This window comes from Mytilus trossulus, chromosome 13 (assembly GCF_036588685.1).
Source record: "Mytilus trossulus isolate FHL-02 chromosome 13, PNRI_Mtr1.1.1.hap1, whole genome shotgun sequence".
NCBI lineage: Eukaryota > Metazoa > Mollusca > Bivalvia > Mytilida > Mytilidae > Mytilus > Mytilus trossulus.
In genome coordinates, this window is record NC_086385.1 from 14,449,041 (window position 1) to 14,467,630 (window position 18,590).

An 18,590-nucleotide genomic window follows, 5' to 3' on the forward strand; every position below is an offset into this window, starting at 1 on the left:
GACATCTGATATAATAGCAATACAAGTAGGCAGAGTCAACATGAGTATAGTTAAACATTGATTATTTAAAAATGTCAAATCAAATTCAAATAAACCTCTTATAGCTGACTATGCGGTATGGGCTTTGCTCATTGTGGAAGGCTGTACGGTGACCTATAGTTATTAATGTATGTGTCATTTTGGTCTTTTTTTGGGTAGTTGTCTCATTGGCAATCGTACCACATCTTCTTTTTTATATATACTGTATATATACAACTCTGCCTTTTCATATTGTTTTCAGATGTCAATCTTAATTGCAATGTTTGAGCAAAAATTAATACAAAGCAAGTACGGCAAGTAGGCCACAACAACTTTTACTCTGCATGCATTAGGTAAATAACTTTAAAAGCATAATTATTCGGAGTCTGATCTGTTATAGATATTAGATATTTGGAAAGAATGCGGCAGAAAAATATTACAAACTTATTTTTGCTGCTTAAAGTAAGAGATTGCTAATGATATTTTATGCTAGCAACTTATTTTTTTAGGTTTTGAGTTGGTTTGAAATGTTGTTCAACCAATAAGTGTTCTAGAGGTGTTTTGAAACTTTTTTCTTTTCTTTAGAAACTTAACAGGAATTTTTATTTCCAAGGCTATTAATCCTGTTTTATTCTCTGAGTTACAAAGAATCAACCTTCAATGGGAAAAACCAACAATGATTAAATTCTTATTAGAATCTAAAATAAAATGTGAATTCTTTAGGAGAGATTATCAACGTAGAAATACCTATGCATTTTGAACCTCAATTCAAAGGTCAACTTCTCAAGGTCATGAGAATGACCTTTTGATACAGGTTTGACCTTGTTTTTTCAACTTTCCTTGTTGATGCTATGCCTGTGGAACCCCTAATCTAAAATTTTGTTTATGTCAGATTACCTTAACCATTGTTAACTTAGGCTAGTTAATGCATATCTTACAGAATGCTTTTGTAGTTTAATAGCTAGAGTTTTATAACTGATACTGGTATTGTAGAAATGTTTTATTCAAGTGCATATTTACCTAGTCACCTTTCTTTAACAATTGCAATGATTTTAAATGCAAAACTGTTGTCAAAAGTTTAGATCAATTTTGTTGTGGGGGGGGGGGGAATTATTTTTAAAAATGAAAGTGAAATTAGAATAATTATGTTGCCAGGCCCACTGGAGAAATTCTAAGAAAAAGATTTATTTCTATACCACCAATCTTACTCAAAGTGGTGTCTTATAAAAAATCATGGATTGATCCTAAATTGTACAAGAATGAATGTTGTCTCTGTACCTATCTGTATTTGTATTTTGCAAAAAGCTACTAACTGATCATCCATATCATATCATGTCATAACGATTCAGGATGAACAGAGAAAATACATCATGGCAATATCATACCATTCATCCTGGACATTTTTGTAGCCTATATATCAATATGATATAGTACTGTGGAGGTTCATTCTTGATAATGATCATAGAATTGTAGAGGTTCAATCTTAGTAGCGATCATAGAATTGTAGAAGTCTGTTCTTAATAGTGATCATACTATATTAGAGGTTCGTTCTTTATAATGAACATAGTATTGTAGAGGTCCATTCTTTATAGTGATTAGTGTATTGTAGAGATCCACTCCTGATATTAAACTAATCATAGGATTGTAGAGGTCCCTTCTAAACTATGATCATGGTATTGTAGAGGTCTGTTCTCAACTATGATCATGGTATTGTAGAGGTCCGTTCTCAACTATGATCATGGTATTGTAGAGGTCCGTTCTCAACTATGATCATGGTATTGTAGAGGTCCGTTCTTAATAGTGATTATGGTAAATGTATCATCATGATCATAGAGGTTCATTCTGAGGATGGATTTCAATAAATAAATTTTGGTGTTTTAACCTTTTTAGCTCACCTGGCCCGAAGGGCCAAGTGAGCTTTTCCCATCACTTTGCGTCCGGCGTCCGGCGTCCGTCGTCCGTCGTCCGTCGTCGTTAACTTTTAGAAAAATCTTCTCCTCTGAAACTACTGGCCCAAATTGAACCAAACTTGGCCACAATCATCATTGGGGTATCTAGTTTAAAAAATGTGTGGCGTGACCCGGTCAACCAACCAAGATGGCCGCCACGGCTAAAAATAGAACATAGGGGTAAAATGCAGTTTTTGACTTATAACTCAAAAACCAAAGCATTTAGAGGAGATCTGACATGGGGTAAAAATGTTTATTAGGTCAAGATCTATCTGCCCTGAAATTTTCAGATGAATCGGTCAACCCATTGTTGGGTTGCTGCCCCTGAATTGGTAATTTTGTGGAAATTTTGCAGTTTTTGGTTATTATCTTGAATATTATTATAGATAGAGATAAACTGTAAACAGCAATAATGTTTAGTAAAGTAGGATTTACAAATAGGTCAACATGACCGAAATGGTCAGTTGACCCCTTTAGGAGTTATTGCCCTTTATAGTCAATTTTTAACCATTTTTCGTAAATCTTAGTTATCTTTTACAAAAATCTTCTCCTCTGAAACTACTGGGCCAAATTGAACCAAACTTGGCCACAATCATCATTGGGGTATCTAGTTTAAAAAATGTGTGGCGTGACCCGGTCAACCAACCAAGATGGCCGCCACGGCTAAAAATAGAACATAGGGGTAAACTGCAGTTTTTGACTTATAACTCAAAAACCAAAGCATTTAGAGGAAATCTGACATGGGGTAAAAATGTTTATCAGGTCAAGATCTATTTGCCCTGAAATTTTCAGATGAATCGGTCAACCCGTTGTTGGGTTGCTGCCCCTGAATTGGTAATTTTGTGGAAATTTTGCAGTTTTTGGTTATTATCTTGAATATTATTATAGATAGAGATAAACTGTAAACAGCAATAATGTTTAGTAAAGTAGGATTTACAAATAAGTCAACATGACCGAAATGGTCAGTTGACCCGTTTAGGAGTTATTGCCCTTTATAGTCAATTTTTAACCATTTTTCGTAAATTTTAGTTATCTTTTACAAAAATCTTCTCCTCTGAAACTACTGGGCCAAATTGAACCAAACGTGGCCACAATCATCATTGGGGTATGTAGTTTAAAAAATGTGTGGCGTGACCCGGTCAACCAACCAAGATGGCCGCCACGGCTAAAAATAGAACATAGGGGTAAACTGCAGTTTTTGACTTATAACTCAAAAACCAAAGCATTTAGAGGAAATCTGACATGGGGTTAAAATGTTTATCAGGTCAAGATCTATCTGCCCTGAAATTTTCAGATGAATCGGTCAACCCGTTGTTGGGTTGCTGCCCCTGAATTGGTAATTTTGTGGAAATTTTGCAGTTTTTGGTTATTATCTTGAATATTATTATAGATAGAGATAAACTGTAAACAGCAATAATGTTTAGTAAAGTAGGATTTACAAATAAGTCAACATGACCGAAATGGTCAGTTGACCCGTTTAGGAGTTATTGCCCTTTATAGTCAATTTTTAACCATTTTTCGTAAATCTTAGTTATCTTTTACAAAAATCTTCTCCTCTGAAACTACTGGGCCAAATTAATCCAGACTTGGCAATCATCATCTTTGGGGTATCTTGTTTTAAAAATGTGTCCGGTGACTGGACTATCAAATCAAGATGGCCACCACAGCTAAAAATAGAACATAGGGGTAAAATGCAGTTTTTGGCTTATAACTCAAAAACCAAAGCATTTAGAGCAAATCCAACACGGGGTAAAATTATTAATCAGATCAAGATCTATCTGCCCTATAATTTTCAGATGAATCTGACAACCCATTGTTGGGTTGCTGCCCCTGAATCGGTAATTTTAAGGAAATTTTGCTGTTTTTGGTTATTATCTTAAATTTTATTATAGATAGAGATAAACTGTAAACAGCAATTATGTTCAGCAAAGTAAGATTTACAAATAAGTCAACATGACCGAAATTGTCAATTGACCCCCTAAGGAGTTATTGTCCTTTATAGTCAATTTTTAACAATTTTCATAAAATTTGTAAATTTTTATTAACATTTTCCACTGAAACTACTGGGCCAAGTTCATTATAGATAGAGATAAATGTAAGCAGCAAGACTAGTAAAGTAAGATTTACAAACACATCACCATCACCAAAACACAATTTTGTCATGAATCCATCTGCTTCCTTTGTTTAATATTCACATAGACCAAGGTGAGCGACACAGGCTCTTTGGAGCCTCTAGTTTTCTTTTTTTCCAGTACATTTGAAATTATGCAATGTGCATATTTCCTCAAGGTATATGGTATATTTTTCAAGTATTTTATTTGAATAGGTATGGACGAGGATTCAGAACCACAAAATAAAGTCACATTTAAAATGGGTAGGTATCCAGGTCACATTGATTGATTGATCAGCTTAGACTTATATTTGTTACCTCAAATTGGTCTGCCAAACTTTCTTTCAAAAAGTTTTCCATTGAAAACTTTAAGATATAGAATTTTTAACTTCAGCAAATGAATATAAACAAAATGGCATTTAATTGTTGTTTTATAAATTTTTAATTAAAATTTGTTTAGAAAAATTGTTTTTCATTTGAAAATTTTTAAAAGAGGGAAACAAATATAATTTTAAGCGTGATTCTCACAGGACTTTGGATTTTCCACATCATTTTGATTAAGCTAGAAATATTTTTTCCATAACCTCAAGTCACTTTTCACAAGAGACATATTTACATCTATGTATGCAAATTTGTCTGCAATCATTAAAAAGTCACGCAAATTCAAGCAAAAACACTTGATGTTAAAATTCAAAATTGATTGTCACATTATATGAGAAAGAGAAAATTCAGCTAAATACCCAAAATGCAAATATGTCTATTCCTCTGTAACCATGTTAAGTATTCAACCCACCCCCCTCCCCCATAAAAAACTCAGGAAACAAAATAATACCATCTGCTGTGATAATGAATAGAATCAAACAAAAATTCTATTTCAAAAGGCAAAATAAATGTATGCAAGTTCACCTTGAAGAATGGTCGAATAGATTACAAAATCTTGTCCTAATAACTTCTTTTTTTCTTTAAGCAAAATCCAAAGAACAAAGACCAAATTGATGTGACCATATATGTTTCTAGCAATAGACATGACCAAAACTTACTAGTGTCGATTTAATTTTGCACAAATCCAACTTTTTTTTCTTTTATCGTATGCATTTGGTATGATCTTTTATTAATAACGACTATCTAGATCTGTTGATTTGCATTTTCACTTGACTACAGGTATAGATGAAATCTTAGATTGAAATTGATTGAGATGTTTTGTTAGATCTCTGAATAGATATCAGTAACATAAGCACTTAACAAATTCTTCTTTCTTCTTTTATGTATACACTTTTATAAAAAAGAAATATATATGATGATAATTTCCTAAATTATATAGATAGCATTTTACAAATTTGTAATTTATCTAAATTTTGTATCACAAATTATGAATTTTGGCGTGTCTTTAATATTTTAAGTTCATCTAAATATTCTGATTAAAAAAATATCACTTTTCATACTTAAAAAGACAAACATAAATAACTAAAGTCCGTAAGATAAACAAAAATTGTGATCTGTCCTTGTTTTTTTTTTGTTTTTTTATATATATTCGTTTTATTTAGTGTACTCTGCTCACCTAACAACCATTCACCTTTGTCTGTTTTGATTTCACCTATGATCATGTACACTACAACCTGGGAGTATTTTGTCATTTCTACCTTTACACAGTGGAAGAGGGTCAGAGTGGACGAAATTCAAAATGGCCACCTTTTGGAAAAGATGTGCCATTTCTTTTCTTTCATCATAAGAATGGAAATGAATATACATAGAAAGAATTATTGAAATCTACATTTTTCATTAAACCTTGAAATTTGAATTCAAAGATATAGACTGTCCACTTTGGGTAGGTATAAAGGACAAAATCCACATGGCTGAAATGTATATATATCATTTTCAACATCTGCTTTTAATGCTTTTCCTGCTTCTTTGCTTCTATCATACAAATGTTTGTACTTTTGCTATAAATGGTAGATCATAGTAGCATTTTAGAAGACTTGTTTTTCTTTGTTTGTAGAAATTTACCATTTCAGAATCGAGGGATTGCCTGTAATTTCATTGTTTTTTCATTGAAAAAACCTTATTGGTTAAAATTCTGTTGTTTAGAACTTTGTTTATCAATCACAATGCTTTAATGTATGCTTCAAAAAAAATATACCCAGAATGCATAAGATTGTGAAAGGGATGATTGGATAATTTCATATATAATTTGTGTAGCATGTAGCATGTATTATATATACATGTGTAGTACAATGTTAGCATGGTTAAACATTTATTACTTTGGCACAGGTATGATTTATGATAAACCCGGCATTTTTTTCTTTTAATTTTTTATAGGGATTTTGTATCATGAGCTTATAAATCATTTCCCTTTTGGTCCATTATTTTTGATTGATTGATTGATTGATTTTTATTTATCAATGCTTCTTTTGGTGGAGGAAGAGAGGCTGGGGTGTCCAGAGAGAACCAAATAAAACCTCAATATCCACTTGCAGGGTTCAAATTAACAACATCAGTGTTGACAGGGTTGTGGTATTGCACAATAACTTCAGAATTTGCAGAACATATGATATCTGAAATTTAAAACTTCAGTTTTTCTGAGCTATTTAATTAAGTTTATAGTTGATATGTATATTTATAGGGGCAGACAGTAACTCTAATCTAGAGGCTTTGGACAAAGAAAATGACCCATCTGTAGAGCAAGTGGTTCATAATCAGAGTAGGAGAGGTTCAAAGTAAGATATGATCCATTTCTACAATTTAATCTGTCCTTTCATAAATAATTCTAGAAAAGTAGAAAATTACTGTAAATCAACCTATATTCATAGATAAAATTGAGAATGGAAATGGGGAATGTGTCAAAGAGACAACAACCCGACCAAATAAAAAACACAACAGCAGAAGGTCACCAACAGGTCTTCAATGTAGCGAGAAATTCCTGCACTCGGAGGCGTCCTTCAGCTGGCCCCTAAACAAAAATAGATACTTTATTTCTTGCTGACTTCACAGTATTTATTTTTGCAATTTTCTAATTTTCTTAATTTAGTTATGCAATGGAAAATCATTAACAACCATTTATTCAAATTCAAATTTTTTTTTTCAACTTGCAAAAGTCAAGAGAGAAAAAATGGTTAGTATCTTGATCACTGGAATTACAAATTAAACAAATTTCTATTGATAGGTCAAAAGATAGGCGGCCACACAAGCACCGTCATCACCATCACCACCATGAGCATTATAAACAAGAAGATTTGTTGCTACGACGACAGAAGGGAAGTGAAGTCCACTTGGACCAAAACCTTCACCGTGTACCAACTGAAGCTGATGAGGCTAATTTACTACAAACTGCTGACTTGGATGAAATGGCCAGTATGTATTGTTTCTGTTATGGAGGCCTAACATGGGGATATCTAGGAATCATAAAATTATTTATTTTTCATAAATAATTATCAATTTTTATAAAAGTAGTAATTAAATAATATTAAAAAAAATAAAAAGTGTTTACTAGTACATGTAATTGCATGATCATAAAAATTAGAATGTTATGCTATAAATGTAAAGCAATAAATGAGGGTACTTATTTCTGTTTAAAAAGAGGCAAAACATACTAAGGTACCTTAAAACTTACAGATCTAAGATTATCTAACAATATCACAGTAGAAATCAAAGACAAACAAATTTATATCAGTCTGCATGCTTAACCACAAAAAAAGACTTGTAAAATTGCTTTCTGGCTAGTACAATTCTTTTCTACAAGCCAACAGAATCCAACTAAAATTTTCATAAAGTGGAGATTTGGTTTCGTAGATTCAAAAGTAATACACAGTACATTAAAACTAAAGACTGAGCATCACAAACTCCTTATGAAATTACAAAATGAACATTTAGTGTACATGTTTCCCTAAAAAGAGGCAAAAGATATAAAGGGTACCTTAAAAACTTGCAAGATAAAGATAATTAACAATATCACAGCAAAAAACACAGACAAACAAATCCAAATACAGTACATAAAAATTAAGGGCCTTCTCATTGAGTTATGAAATGAAAAAATTACTTTTTAGGCCACAGATTGGAGAACTTACAAGGAATAAGGAGACATAAAATCAACAGGAAAAAACGTAATGCCATGGCGTCCATTGTCCATATTGGAAAGGCTGACAAAGGGAAGAAAAAGTTTTACAAGGAACCAAAGAAAAAGTTTGATCATAGTCCACATGAGGTAAACAATGGTATTCATAGTAACAATCTGACCTTAGGTCAGAGGTAGTAAGTTCAATCCTAGGCCAATCATACAAAAGACTTTTACATTACTATTACAGTGCTTTTTCTCCACTTATTGGAATGCGATGGTAGTTGAACGTTCAGTCACATATCAATCAAAAGAAGGACTTTAAATTAGTATTGGATTGCCGTACCTCTGTTAATCGCATGGCATTTAGGAGTGAGAACAAAGACTGGGCAGTAGGTTGTTAGTTCAGTCCTACATCAAGCAAAAGAAAGACTTTTATTGCAATGCTTTTACTCCACTAAGAATATGGCAATTAAGAGGTAGAGCATGGACCAATGGTTCAGAGTAGAAAATTTGTAAATTAAGAAATTATTTAAGAATTGAATGCTTCTTTTTGTAATTTTATTGGGGTTTAAAAGCCGTGAAGTGAGGTACATGTGTATGAAGTGCGATTTAATTATCTGGTGAAAAATAAATCATACCATCTTAGACATGTATCTATAATTGCAGGTGTTTGTAGAACTTGATGAGTTGTATGTCGGAGAGTCTAAGGAATTTGAATGGAGAGAAAAAGCTCGTTGGATCAAGTTTGAGGAAGATGTAGAAGAAGGAGCAGAAAGATGGGGGAAACCCCATGTAGCCTCACTTTCATTTCATAGTCTGCTGGAACTTAGAAGGGGATTGGAGAATGGTTTGTAAAACATATGTTTTTATGTGGCTTCATCTTCAGTAAACTTTTTGAAGCTATATTGATTTCTTATGCTAGTAAAAGATATTTTTCAGCAAGTCAGTTCAGAAATGTCTTTTATATAAAAAGTATAGTCAGATTTTGATTTGATTTATACATTTTCTCTTTTGGAAAGTATTGTAGAAATTTTTGGAAATGATGCTCAGGATTTCATGGAATTCTTTTGACAAGATGACTAAAATTGAGAAAAGTATAATACAATTTTGAGTTAATATTTATTTCATGTATTCATTTCTTATTTAAGGTACAATGCTGTTAGACATAGAAGCAACCGATCTGCCAACAATTGTAAACAACATTATCGACAGCATGATTATACATGATCAAATTAAGCCGGAAAACAAAGGAAATATACTAAGAACTCTGCTTCTTAAACATAAGTATGTATTATCATAATATAGATTAGTGGTAAATTTAAGATTCCCTTAGTTACATAACACTCAATGAATATTTTCATACTTTGTCTTGGTCACGGCACCAAAAAGTGAAATAATTTCATCTCTGTTTAATGGAGTACTTCATACTGATCTCAATATATTATAAATGTGTGATGTTTTTGAACGTTAGTCAATGCAAGTTTTTGTTGTCACAATTTTACATGTTCTTTTCTTAGTTGTTATATTTTATAAGCTTTGGTAAGGATTGAAGACATATACTTTCTTTATGTGTCTTTTTCATCTTTTCGTTGTGAATTATAACTTACTATGTAGAAAGTTCTGATTGAGTTGGTTCATATGTGAATTTAACAGAAATTGTTTATAGCAATGCAAGACTTTCTTCATAGATATAGGAAGATGTGGTGTGAGTGCCAATGAGACAACTCTCCATCCAAATAACAATTTAAAAATTAAACCATTATAGGTTAAAGAATGGCCTTCAATACATATTTATATGTTTTTCTCCAGTCTTGAAACTCTTTACTTGTTGTCTTATGTCATATCTTAGTGTTATTTTGTTCCTTGGAAAGTTCATTGTTGAAAGTTTCTGTAACATTTTATAGTCTAGAAGAATAAGAACTTTGCACATTTTATTGACAACTGATTATTGTTTAAGAATGTGTTGCCCTCTAGTAGTCTAAGAACTAAGCCTACATCATAAATGTGATTGTACTGTTATAATTTTAGTTTTTTAATGATGGTTGTCCCATTGATGTTCAGCCCCTCCCCCTTATATTCATTCCTTCAGTTATAAGACATCTGATTGCCCTAATGTTATGTTCTGATATATGTGTTCCTTCTTAGTGTTATGAGTAAGCGACAAATTTTGAGGTCAGCTCTGCTAAATAATGAGTGCTGTGTCATTGATGTTAAGCCCCTCCCCGTTTTATTCATTCTTTCAGTTACAAGATATCTGATTGGTCTAATGTTATGTTCTGATATAAGTAATTTGTTCCTTCTCAGTGTTATGAGTAAGCGGTAAGTGTTGAGGTCAGCTCTGCTAAATAATGATTGCTCTCATCAGTAACAAAAGTAACCAATCATTTGAAGAGTGATCATTTCCATAGGTAACCAGCTGTGTTTGATTGTTGCCATTGGTTACTTGTCAATAGACAAGTGGATGTTACCATGGAAGGGCCACAATGTGTGATCGTTGGCAAGCATAACAAGGGTGTGATCATCTAAAAAGCTGATTTGAGTTTATTTAAGTTATTAGGTCGAAACTTAACTATACATTGTAAAATATTTCACCTTTAATGTTTTAAGTGCTTGTGTCTTCATAGATATCATCTTATGATAAAATCTCATACATTGTTTCATTGTGACGCCATCATGTTTGTTGTTCTTGGTAGCTTTTTTAAGTAGAAAAATAATTACAGTTGTGTGTTGGTATAAGGAGTTATTGTATCCACTGCGTGATATATTCAATTTGACAAGCTTAGTTGAGAAAAAGACTGATATAATAAGATTGCAGTGGTTATAATGTGTTTAAAACTTTGGTAGTCATCAATGTCATTCATTGTGAAGATTACAGATTACTGTCGATAAACCGATAAATGATAACGGTAACCTCATCTCTCATTCAGGGGACATTTGATAGTTGTCATTAGTAACAATGCGCTTTAAAAAATGATATGTGCGTAAGAAAGATTCAAAATTGATCGTGGCGGGGAGGATGGGAGCCACTCAAATTAGTTAATTGTAGATGGTTGCATTTCTTGAGGCCCATGGTATGGGGGATTCCAATCATTTGATAACTATATGCAGCTTATATAAGATATCAAATTTTTCAGTAATTCCATGATTCAAAATGAAGGGATTATAAAAAAGAAGATTTGGTATGAGTGCCAATGAGACAACTATCCACAAAAGACCAAAATGACACAAACATTAACAACGATTGTTCATTCAGAGGTTTTTTTTGCATGGAAATGTACTTTGCATTTTCAGCTTTTTAATATTCTGATCTAACTTTTAAAATCTGTATACTTTCTCTGAACATACTAATAGGTATGAAAAAAAGTATAAGTGACTTTTGATAAAGCATGGGATAACCCAATAGTACTTACTCTGATTATTAAAAATTGAAGAAAGAAATACCTGAATAATTCTGACTAATTTAAAAGTATTTAAAGTTTTGGACTACCAACATTTGGCAAAGGATCCACCTAGTTTTGCTATTTTTAAAGTAAAATAATAGTGAGGAACTCTGGATAATTTAAGGACTTAATTAACTGATTAGACCTTGTGAATGAAGAAATATAATAAAATTTTAAAATACAGAACTCCAATGTAAATAAAAAGAGGGGAATTCAAAACAATTGGCTGGACTAAATCAATCAAAAGAATGATAACAAAATAATTGTCTATATGCTGACTTGGTACAGCCCTTTCAGAAGAAAATGTTGGGTTAAATCAACCCAAACAGGCATAAATGGAAAACATGACAATATTTAGGATCCAGCAGCCTTTATTGTGTGAACATTTAGTCTTGAATGCGTTTTAAGATAGAAGTGAACATAATATATAGATATCTACCAGTTTTTACATTTTGCTTTTTGCATTCCCAGAAAATGGCTTTTGAATTTAGATGCAAACATAAGAAGTTTAAATTTAGTTTTATCTTGAGCTTTTTTAAAACATAGTAGCATATGAATATTCAGATATGCAAATGCTTCACATACAATGCGTAAGTAATTTCGCTTGCAAATAAGCTTTGATTACAAGGAATTTTAACCTAGATCGACTTCAAACATGCTTTATCGGAGAATTCACCTTTAATAGATCTTATCATGTTCCAGTCTTTGTTAGAGTTGTCTACCTTTCAAGCAGATTTTTGCAATTACATTTCTCAAAACCTCACACAACCCCTTGAGTCTGACAACCATAGGTGTCAACAATTGAGATTTTGATGGAAGCTTCCTCCCCTTTTTTAATTGAATATTTCCAATTTAAGATCTGTCATGAAGACATTTAAAATATCACACTTTAAGATTTAGTTTAACAGTTTAAGAAACAAAACCTGCTACAAAAGACATTCTCAGAATATTAAAATATTTGGTATTTTGTGCCTGCATTATTAAAAGATCAGCATTTGTCAAATTTTCTTCTCTTAAAATCATTTAAATACTATCAACATATTTATTAACCTCTAAAACAGTCATCAATTAAAATATTTCATTAAACAAACAAAAAATCTTTCAACAGATATGCATCAGTCATGTCACTGACCTACACAAATTAAATCCAGCTTTTTGAGAAAAAAATCAAAAAAATCATGACAAATATTTCATGTGTGTATATATCACCATTCTAATAAATAACCACATTGATAAGCTTTCGATCATTAATTTGTTTGCATAGTTAACTTGCAAATTAATTTCACATCCTGTTTGTGGTATAACTTATAATGAGTGATTATCTCCCTTTAACAGTTTTTTTATTTTCTCCCCTTAAGAGCTTTTTTATTATGTACCTTTAATAGCTTTAAGTAATTGGCTGGTAATTTATTATAACAAATCTTTCTCATTATCTGGACTGATTCCTAAAAATAAACATGCTATTTCTTAATTGTATGCAGTGCTTTTAACAATGTAATTATTCTGAAGAAGAAAGTTTTATTTCAAAAACAACGTCCCTGTACCATTAAAAAATACAAGACTTTAGTTTTAAACTGTTTTGGAGAATCAAATACTCAATAAAGGCACAGCAGAGTTTCAATCATAAAACATTAGTCAGTACAGGAATTACAATTTTTGCTAGAAAATGAATCCAGTATTTTGATTGACTGATTTCTGAGTCTGAAGAAGTCTAAATAAGTTTTATGACTGCTTTCTTGTAGTAAGATAAAAAGGTCATTAAAGTTCAAGGTGTCATTCTTTTTATCATTAATTATGGAAGAAAAAAATATTGAAAAAAAAGTTTGAGACACTATCTTTAATAAATAGAGATTGCTTCCTTGCAGGAATAAAGGTCACCCTAGGTCAAGGTGTCATTTTGTCAACAGGTTATAAATATTTAGTAGATAGTAATGTTATTGTTTTGTTTTAAAGTTGATGATTATTTTGGTGACAAGATTTGTTAGCATGAGTTGTTATTTTTTCATTTCATAACATATCTGAGAGTCTAGGGGGGGGGGGGGGGGGGGGTGTGTCTTGTATTCTTGAATTTTTAAGTAACTTTTCTCAATTATTCATAAATTTTGCCCAATTTTTTTCTATTCTCTACCACCCCTTTATCTTTTATATTATTTTTTTTAGGTCATTTTTCTGGTATTAGATTAATCTTATTTATTATTCTCTAGTCTGTAATTGCCACCAGACCCTCATAAAATTGTAATGGTCCAATAAGATATGTACTTTGTTGATTAGTGGGGTCCAGATCTTGTAGGCAGATAAAGGACCCCATAAGTTTGGTCCATATGGAATAAATGTTTCTGTTTAAATTTTCATTGCTTTTGGTTGCCTCTTTTTGCTTTGGTTATGGCAACAGGTTTAAATACTTGTTTCTTTCTCTTTGGTTGCTAATGGGCCATATTGTCAGAGCATGTAAAATTGTTTTGGCGAGACATTCAACCATGCATGAAAGGCTTAAAGGAAAATTTAAGCTGGAAGTTAGTTGACTTATGTGTTCTGATTTATTTGTAAGTCATATTTTGTTTAATTGTAACTTTATGGAAATGTATGTATGCTCAGCATGGCCTCTCAGCCATTTTGTTTAATTAGGATATTATCAGAGTTACCTCCCTTTTTCAGACATGTTGGTCAAAGAGAAAACTTTATCCGACGGAATTTTTCGTATATGAATCTACGTGGATTAGACAGATACAGGTGGATATACCATGGTTGCCATGGTTACATTCTTCTTGGGAATCCTATATATTTATTAACCATTTTTAATTATGCATTCAAATTCAAGAGGTCATGGGTCAATTTATTGATTGTATGTTTATAGATTGTCTGTTTTATTAGATATTTAATATCTGTTAAACATTTTTTTCTTCACAAGCTCAATTTCTATAAAATTATTAATTAGAATGACTTACTCAAGAGTTTATTATATATGAGCTTAAGGTGGCACCCAACACTTTCACTAAACTTAATTTGGCTAGTTTTTTTCATAAAATTTTGACAAGGTAATTACTTTGACCCTTTGACAAAAATAAAATAGATTAAAAAAAATTTAACCAACTGTTTTATCAGAACAAATACACTGGTACATATAGCATTTTGATAAACACTTATTTGGATCATTGAGAAGCTTAATATTCCCTTGAAATACAAAGTAATTAAAACATTAAGAAGATTTTACACAGTTATCTCCCTGTAGTGTTAGGTACCACCTTAATAAAAAATATTTTACTAATCAGTAAAACTTGTAAAAACTTCATACATATACATATGAGTGAAAGTTGTTCTTTTGTGGTTCTTCTAGACAATTATTAAAATCAGTTAATCAAATTTTTCGTCAATGAATTTGAGCTATGAAAAAATTAAAACTTGAAAAATCATTTTTATCATTTAATTTTTTTTTTTTTTAAATACATATCCCAGCACAAGCAGACAAACCTTGTTTTTTAATATCTCATTTCTATAGTATTTTGCTATATATTCCAACCATAAGCTTTTTTTTAATGCTTTGGGCATTTAGATATGCGACCAAATTTGTTATATGCACCAATCTGCTTGCATGCTGAAATTATAGAAATGATAAATATTTAAATAAAGCTTACAGCTGAGGGCTCATTTATATTTAAAGAGCGATATACGATATGCATTCTTAGGTTAGATTAAATCAGGTTTTCTTAAACTTGAATACATTTTGGTATTATTTTCAAAAGTGCATTCCAAACATTGTGATTGGTTAATATGGCTACAAACATTGGAAATTTATCCAATGATGTGACTTCATTTTCATTATGGGGTAGGGACAATGAAATTTCCCATTGTGAATTTATCCAAATAAAAAAAATTAAAACTTTACAACATGCATAAGAAGTTTTTGGAATTTTTTAAGCCAGAAATAAAACAAATAATCTAAATACATCCATGTAATAGAATTTGACCTTTGAATTTGAATATGTACTAAGCTAATTACTTGTAACCATGGTAATAGTAGTCAGCATACTAACATGGCTTTTGTTGTTTATTTCTTTCTGTTAGTTTTAGCAGTTTTGTCCATATTCAAAAATATTGTTGTCTTATTATCTTTGATAGCCATTAAATATTAGTTATTACTGAAAACATCAAAGGTATTATGTTTAGCCTGTATTATGTTTAGATCAAGTTAATTGAAAAAAAATCAAAGGAAAAGGTTTTTAAAACTGAAAAATACATATAGTTAGAGCAACGAAAAGAAATAAAATCAAGCTTACACTATGTACAATTTGTGGAAAAAAAATAACTGTTTTATGTTTTATACATGACAAAATCATTGCAAAACAGCTACTTTTTTCATCAAATTGTGCAGTTTTCAATCTTGATTTTACTGCTGTCATTTGTTCTTACTTGACTTAGTACTTGAATGTCGTACAGAACAGTGTGAAGTCTGTCAAAAAAATTATATAATCTGGGGTTAAAAACCAGTAAGACAAAGATAGTCCAGTAAATACTCTAGTAGGAAAGTTCTGAGATAGTCTCTGTTTCAGTGCGGAGTGTCATGTGACATTTTACCATGCGTCTGCCAAATCTTGTTGAACTCCATATTAATCAAAATATAATGATTTTAACAGATTTCAATCAAACTGTTTTATTTTAACTCAATCACTCTGGCAAAAGCCTATATTATGATAACATTTCCCATAACTTGATATTTCATGTAAATCTTGTAACCACATGACTATTATGTGTAAAATTGGATAAGACATAGAAAAAAAAAGATTATCTCAGAACTTAACATTGGTTCCAAACAAAAAAGTAGGAAAAGAAAATCTATTATTAAAATCTACGCGCTTTAATTGTAAAAATACAACAATATTTTCAGATGGACAAAACTACATTTCTACATATTTTCTATCTTTTTATACTAACCAGTTATTTAGTTTGTTTTTACTCAGTTATCGTATCTGTTCACAATGTCACCTTATCGCTATTTGTCTGCCAATACTGGACATCTCAAAGGTTCACATAAAATTATGAAGTCACAATAGAAAATATCTGACGCCGAAAAGTGATTGTTGTATGACTTCAAAAGTTCACAAGGCGCAGTTTCTAGGTTCAAGAGGCGCAGTTTCTAGGGTCAAGAGGCGTAGCTTCTAGGGTCAAGAGGCGCAGCTTCTAGGGTCAAGAGGCGTAGCTTCTAGGGTCAAGAGGCATAGCTTCTAGGGCTAGAGGCGCATCTTCTAGGGTCAAGAGGCTTAGCTTCTAGGGCAAGAGGCGCATCTTCTAGGGTCAAGAGGCACAGCTTCTAGGGTCAAGAGGTGCAGCTTCTAGGGTCAAGAGGCGCAGCTTCTAGGGTCAAGCGGTGCAGGTTTCCAAATAGCGATAAGGTCTATGCCTGAATGAGCACCTTTATCATTTGGTTTTTAATTAATACTGCACATTTTATTTCATTTACAGAATTACAGCTAACCAATTGGAGTGTGCACCAAGTGCATTTAATTTCAGTTTGCTATTTTATTTAGTGAACCATGAATTTTTTTATGAAGTATTGTAAAAATGGGTAAAAAACACTGGTCTAGATGTTCTAAATTTATCTTTTTCAACAGTCACATGATTTGATTACCTAGAAACTCTTTTGATAGGTTGTTAATGCAATTTCATGGTCCACCAAACAAATATGGAAACCTGACTTTTTCATTCATTGTACACACTCAAGTGCGTCTGCTGTCCCTCCTTAAGTCAGCAGAATTTGATATTGGCTTCAGTTACTATTTGAATATTAAACTTGGGGGTACCCATCTTTTTTTTACAAAATCATTTAATGAGTTTATTAGGTTTCAATTAGCATATCAATTGCCAAAACAAAAGTGGTTATTTGGTTTGAAAATTTTAACTCGTGTTCATAAGATGCTTTTGATTTACAAAACTGTTGAAACATATTTTTTTTTAGCTTTTTCCCTTTCCCCATGAATCCTCCTTATTTGGAATGCATTATTAATTACTGTATTTAGAAATAAAAATTATCAGACGAATTTAAAAGTTTGAACTTTTACAAGCATTTAATGGAATGTGGTGTTGGATAAGTTTAGAATAGAAAATGCTTATGTGGTGATTTTGTGTAGGTTTTATCCTTAAATGTCTGACCCCAGAACAGAAGTTTAATGATGGCTATAAATATCTGAAAATAAATGAATGAGCCATCATCAGTGATCAAATCAACTAAAGAATTAGGATTCATTTTAGATTATATTTGATAGATTAGAATATTTTAATGCATTGTTAAATTAAGTTTGTTTCATTGAATTGCATTTCAGCCATGGTTTTTTTTAATCATTTTACTTTAATGTCTAACTTTCATGTTTATTCATATTGTTCATTCATGATTTTAGATTTTTTTCAGCTCGATATGTTTAATTTTACAAAATCCTTGTGGATTAGTTCAGAATGTTTATGTCTTTGTGAATTTTGTCGTTAGAATATAGAATCTACTATTTTTTGTTCCTCATGTTATCTTAAAAATCACTTTATTTTGAGTATTATCTCCCTTGTATAATATGCAATGCAATCACAAGCTTATGCAATATAAAAGTCTGACAACATTCACCAATAATCATGCAATTGCTCTTTTATGTCACTTGTTGTTTAAAATGCCACTTGCAGAATACTGTGAAACAATTTCAAATGTGAAAAAGACAAAAGAATACAAATGATTTATCATGTGTGACATCAAACTCATTATAACATGGTCGATAAAATATATTTATTGGTTTAAAAAATACATAACTAAGATAACAGAAATCACACCAAATACACAGTACATCAGACCACATCAATCTCTACCAATTTTAAAACAAGAATCCTATTCTAATGAATATTTAAATATGAGAATGACTCATGAATATGCATTATAGGTTGTTTATTCTCTAAATCACTCATGAATTTTGGTTCATTAACTTTTTTAATCTTGGTAGTTTCTTCTTTATATTATGGATTCTAAATAAATTATTATATATGCTTTCAAA

At 31.3% G+C, this 18,590-nt stretch overlaps 1 protein-coding gene across 8 annotated transcripts in view; it reads left to right on the forward strand.

The window, feature by feature from the left end:
* Nucleotides 1-18,590, forward strand: part of LOC134694727 (anion exchange protein 3-like) — a 75,873-nt gene that overhangs the window by 44,499 nt on the left and 12,784 nt on the right. For 7 of the 8 annotated variants that reach the window (XM_063555770.1, XM_063555772.1, XM_063555771.1 and 4 more), the window contains 7 exons: nucleotides 4,294-4,341; nucleotides 6,698-6,791; nucleotides 7,238-7,425; nucleotides 8,118-8,275; nucleotides 8,795-8,975; nucleotides 9,277-9,412; nucleotides 14,224-14,298. In XM_063555770.1, coding sequence (XP_063411840.1) covers nucleotides 4,294-4,341; nucleotides 6,698-6,791; nucleotides 7,238-7,425; nucleotides 8,118-8,275; nucleotides 8,795-8,975; nucleotides 9,277-9,412; nucleotides 14,224-14,298 — 880 coding nt within the window. The remainder of the gene's footprint in view (nucleotides 1-4,293; nucleotides 4,342-6,697; nucleotides 6,792-7,237; nucleotides 7,426-8,117; nucleotides 8,276-8,794; nucleotides 8,976-9,276; nucleotides 9,413-14,223; nucleotides 14,299-18,590) is intronic. The other variant, XM_063555769.1, reaches the window with a different exon arrangement.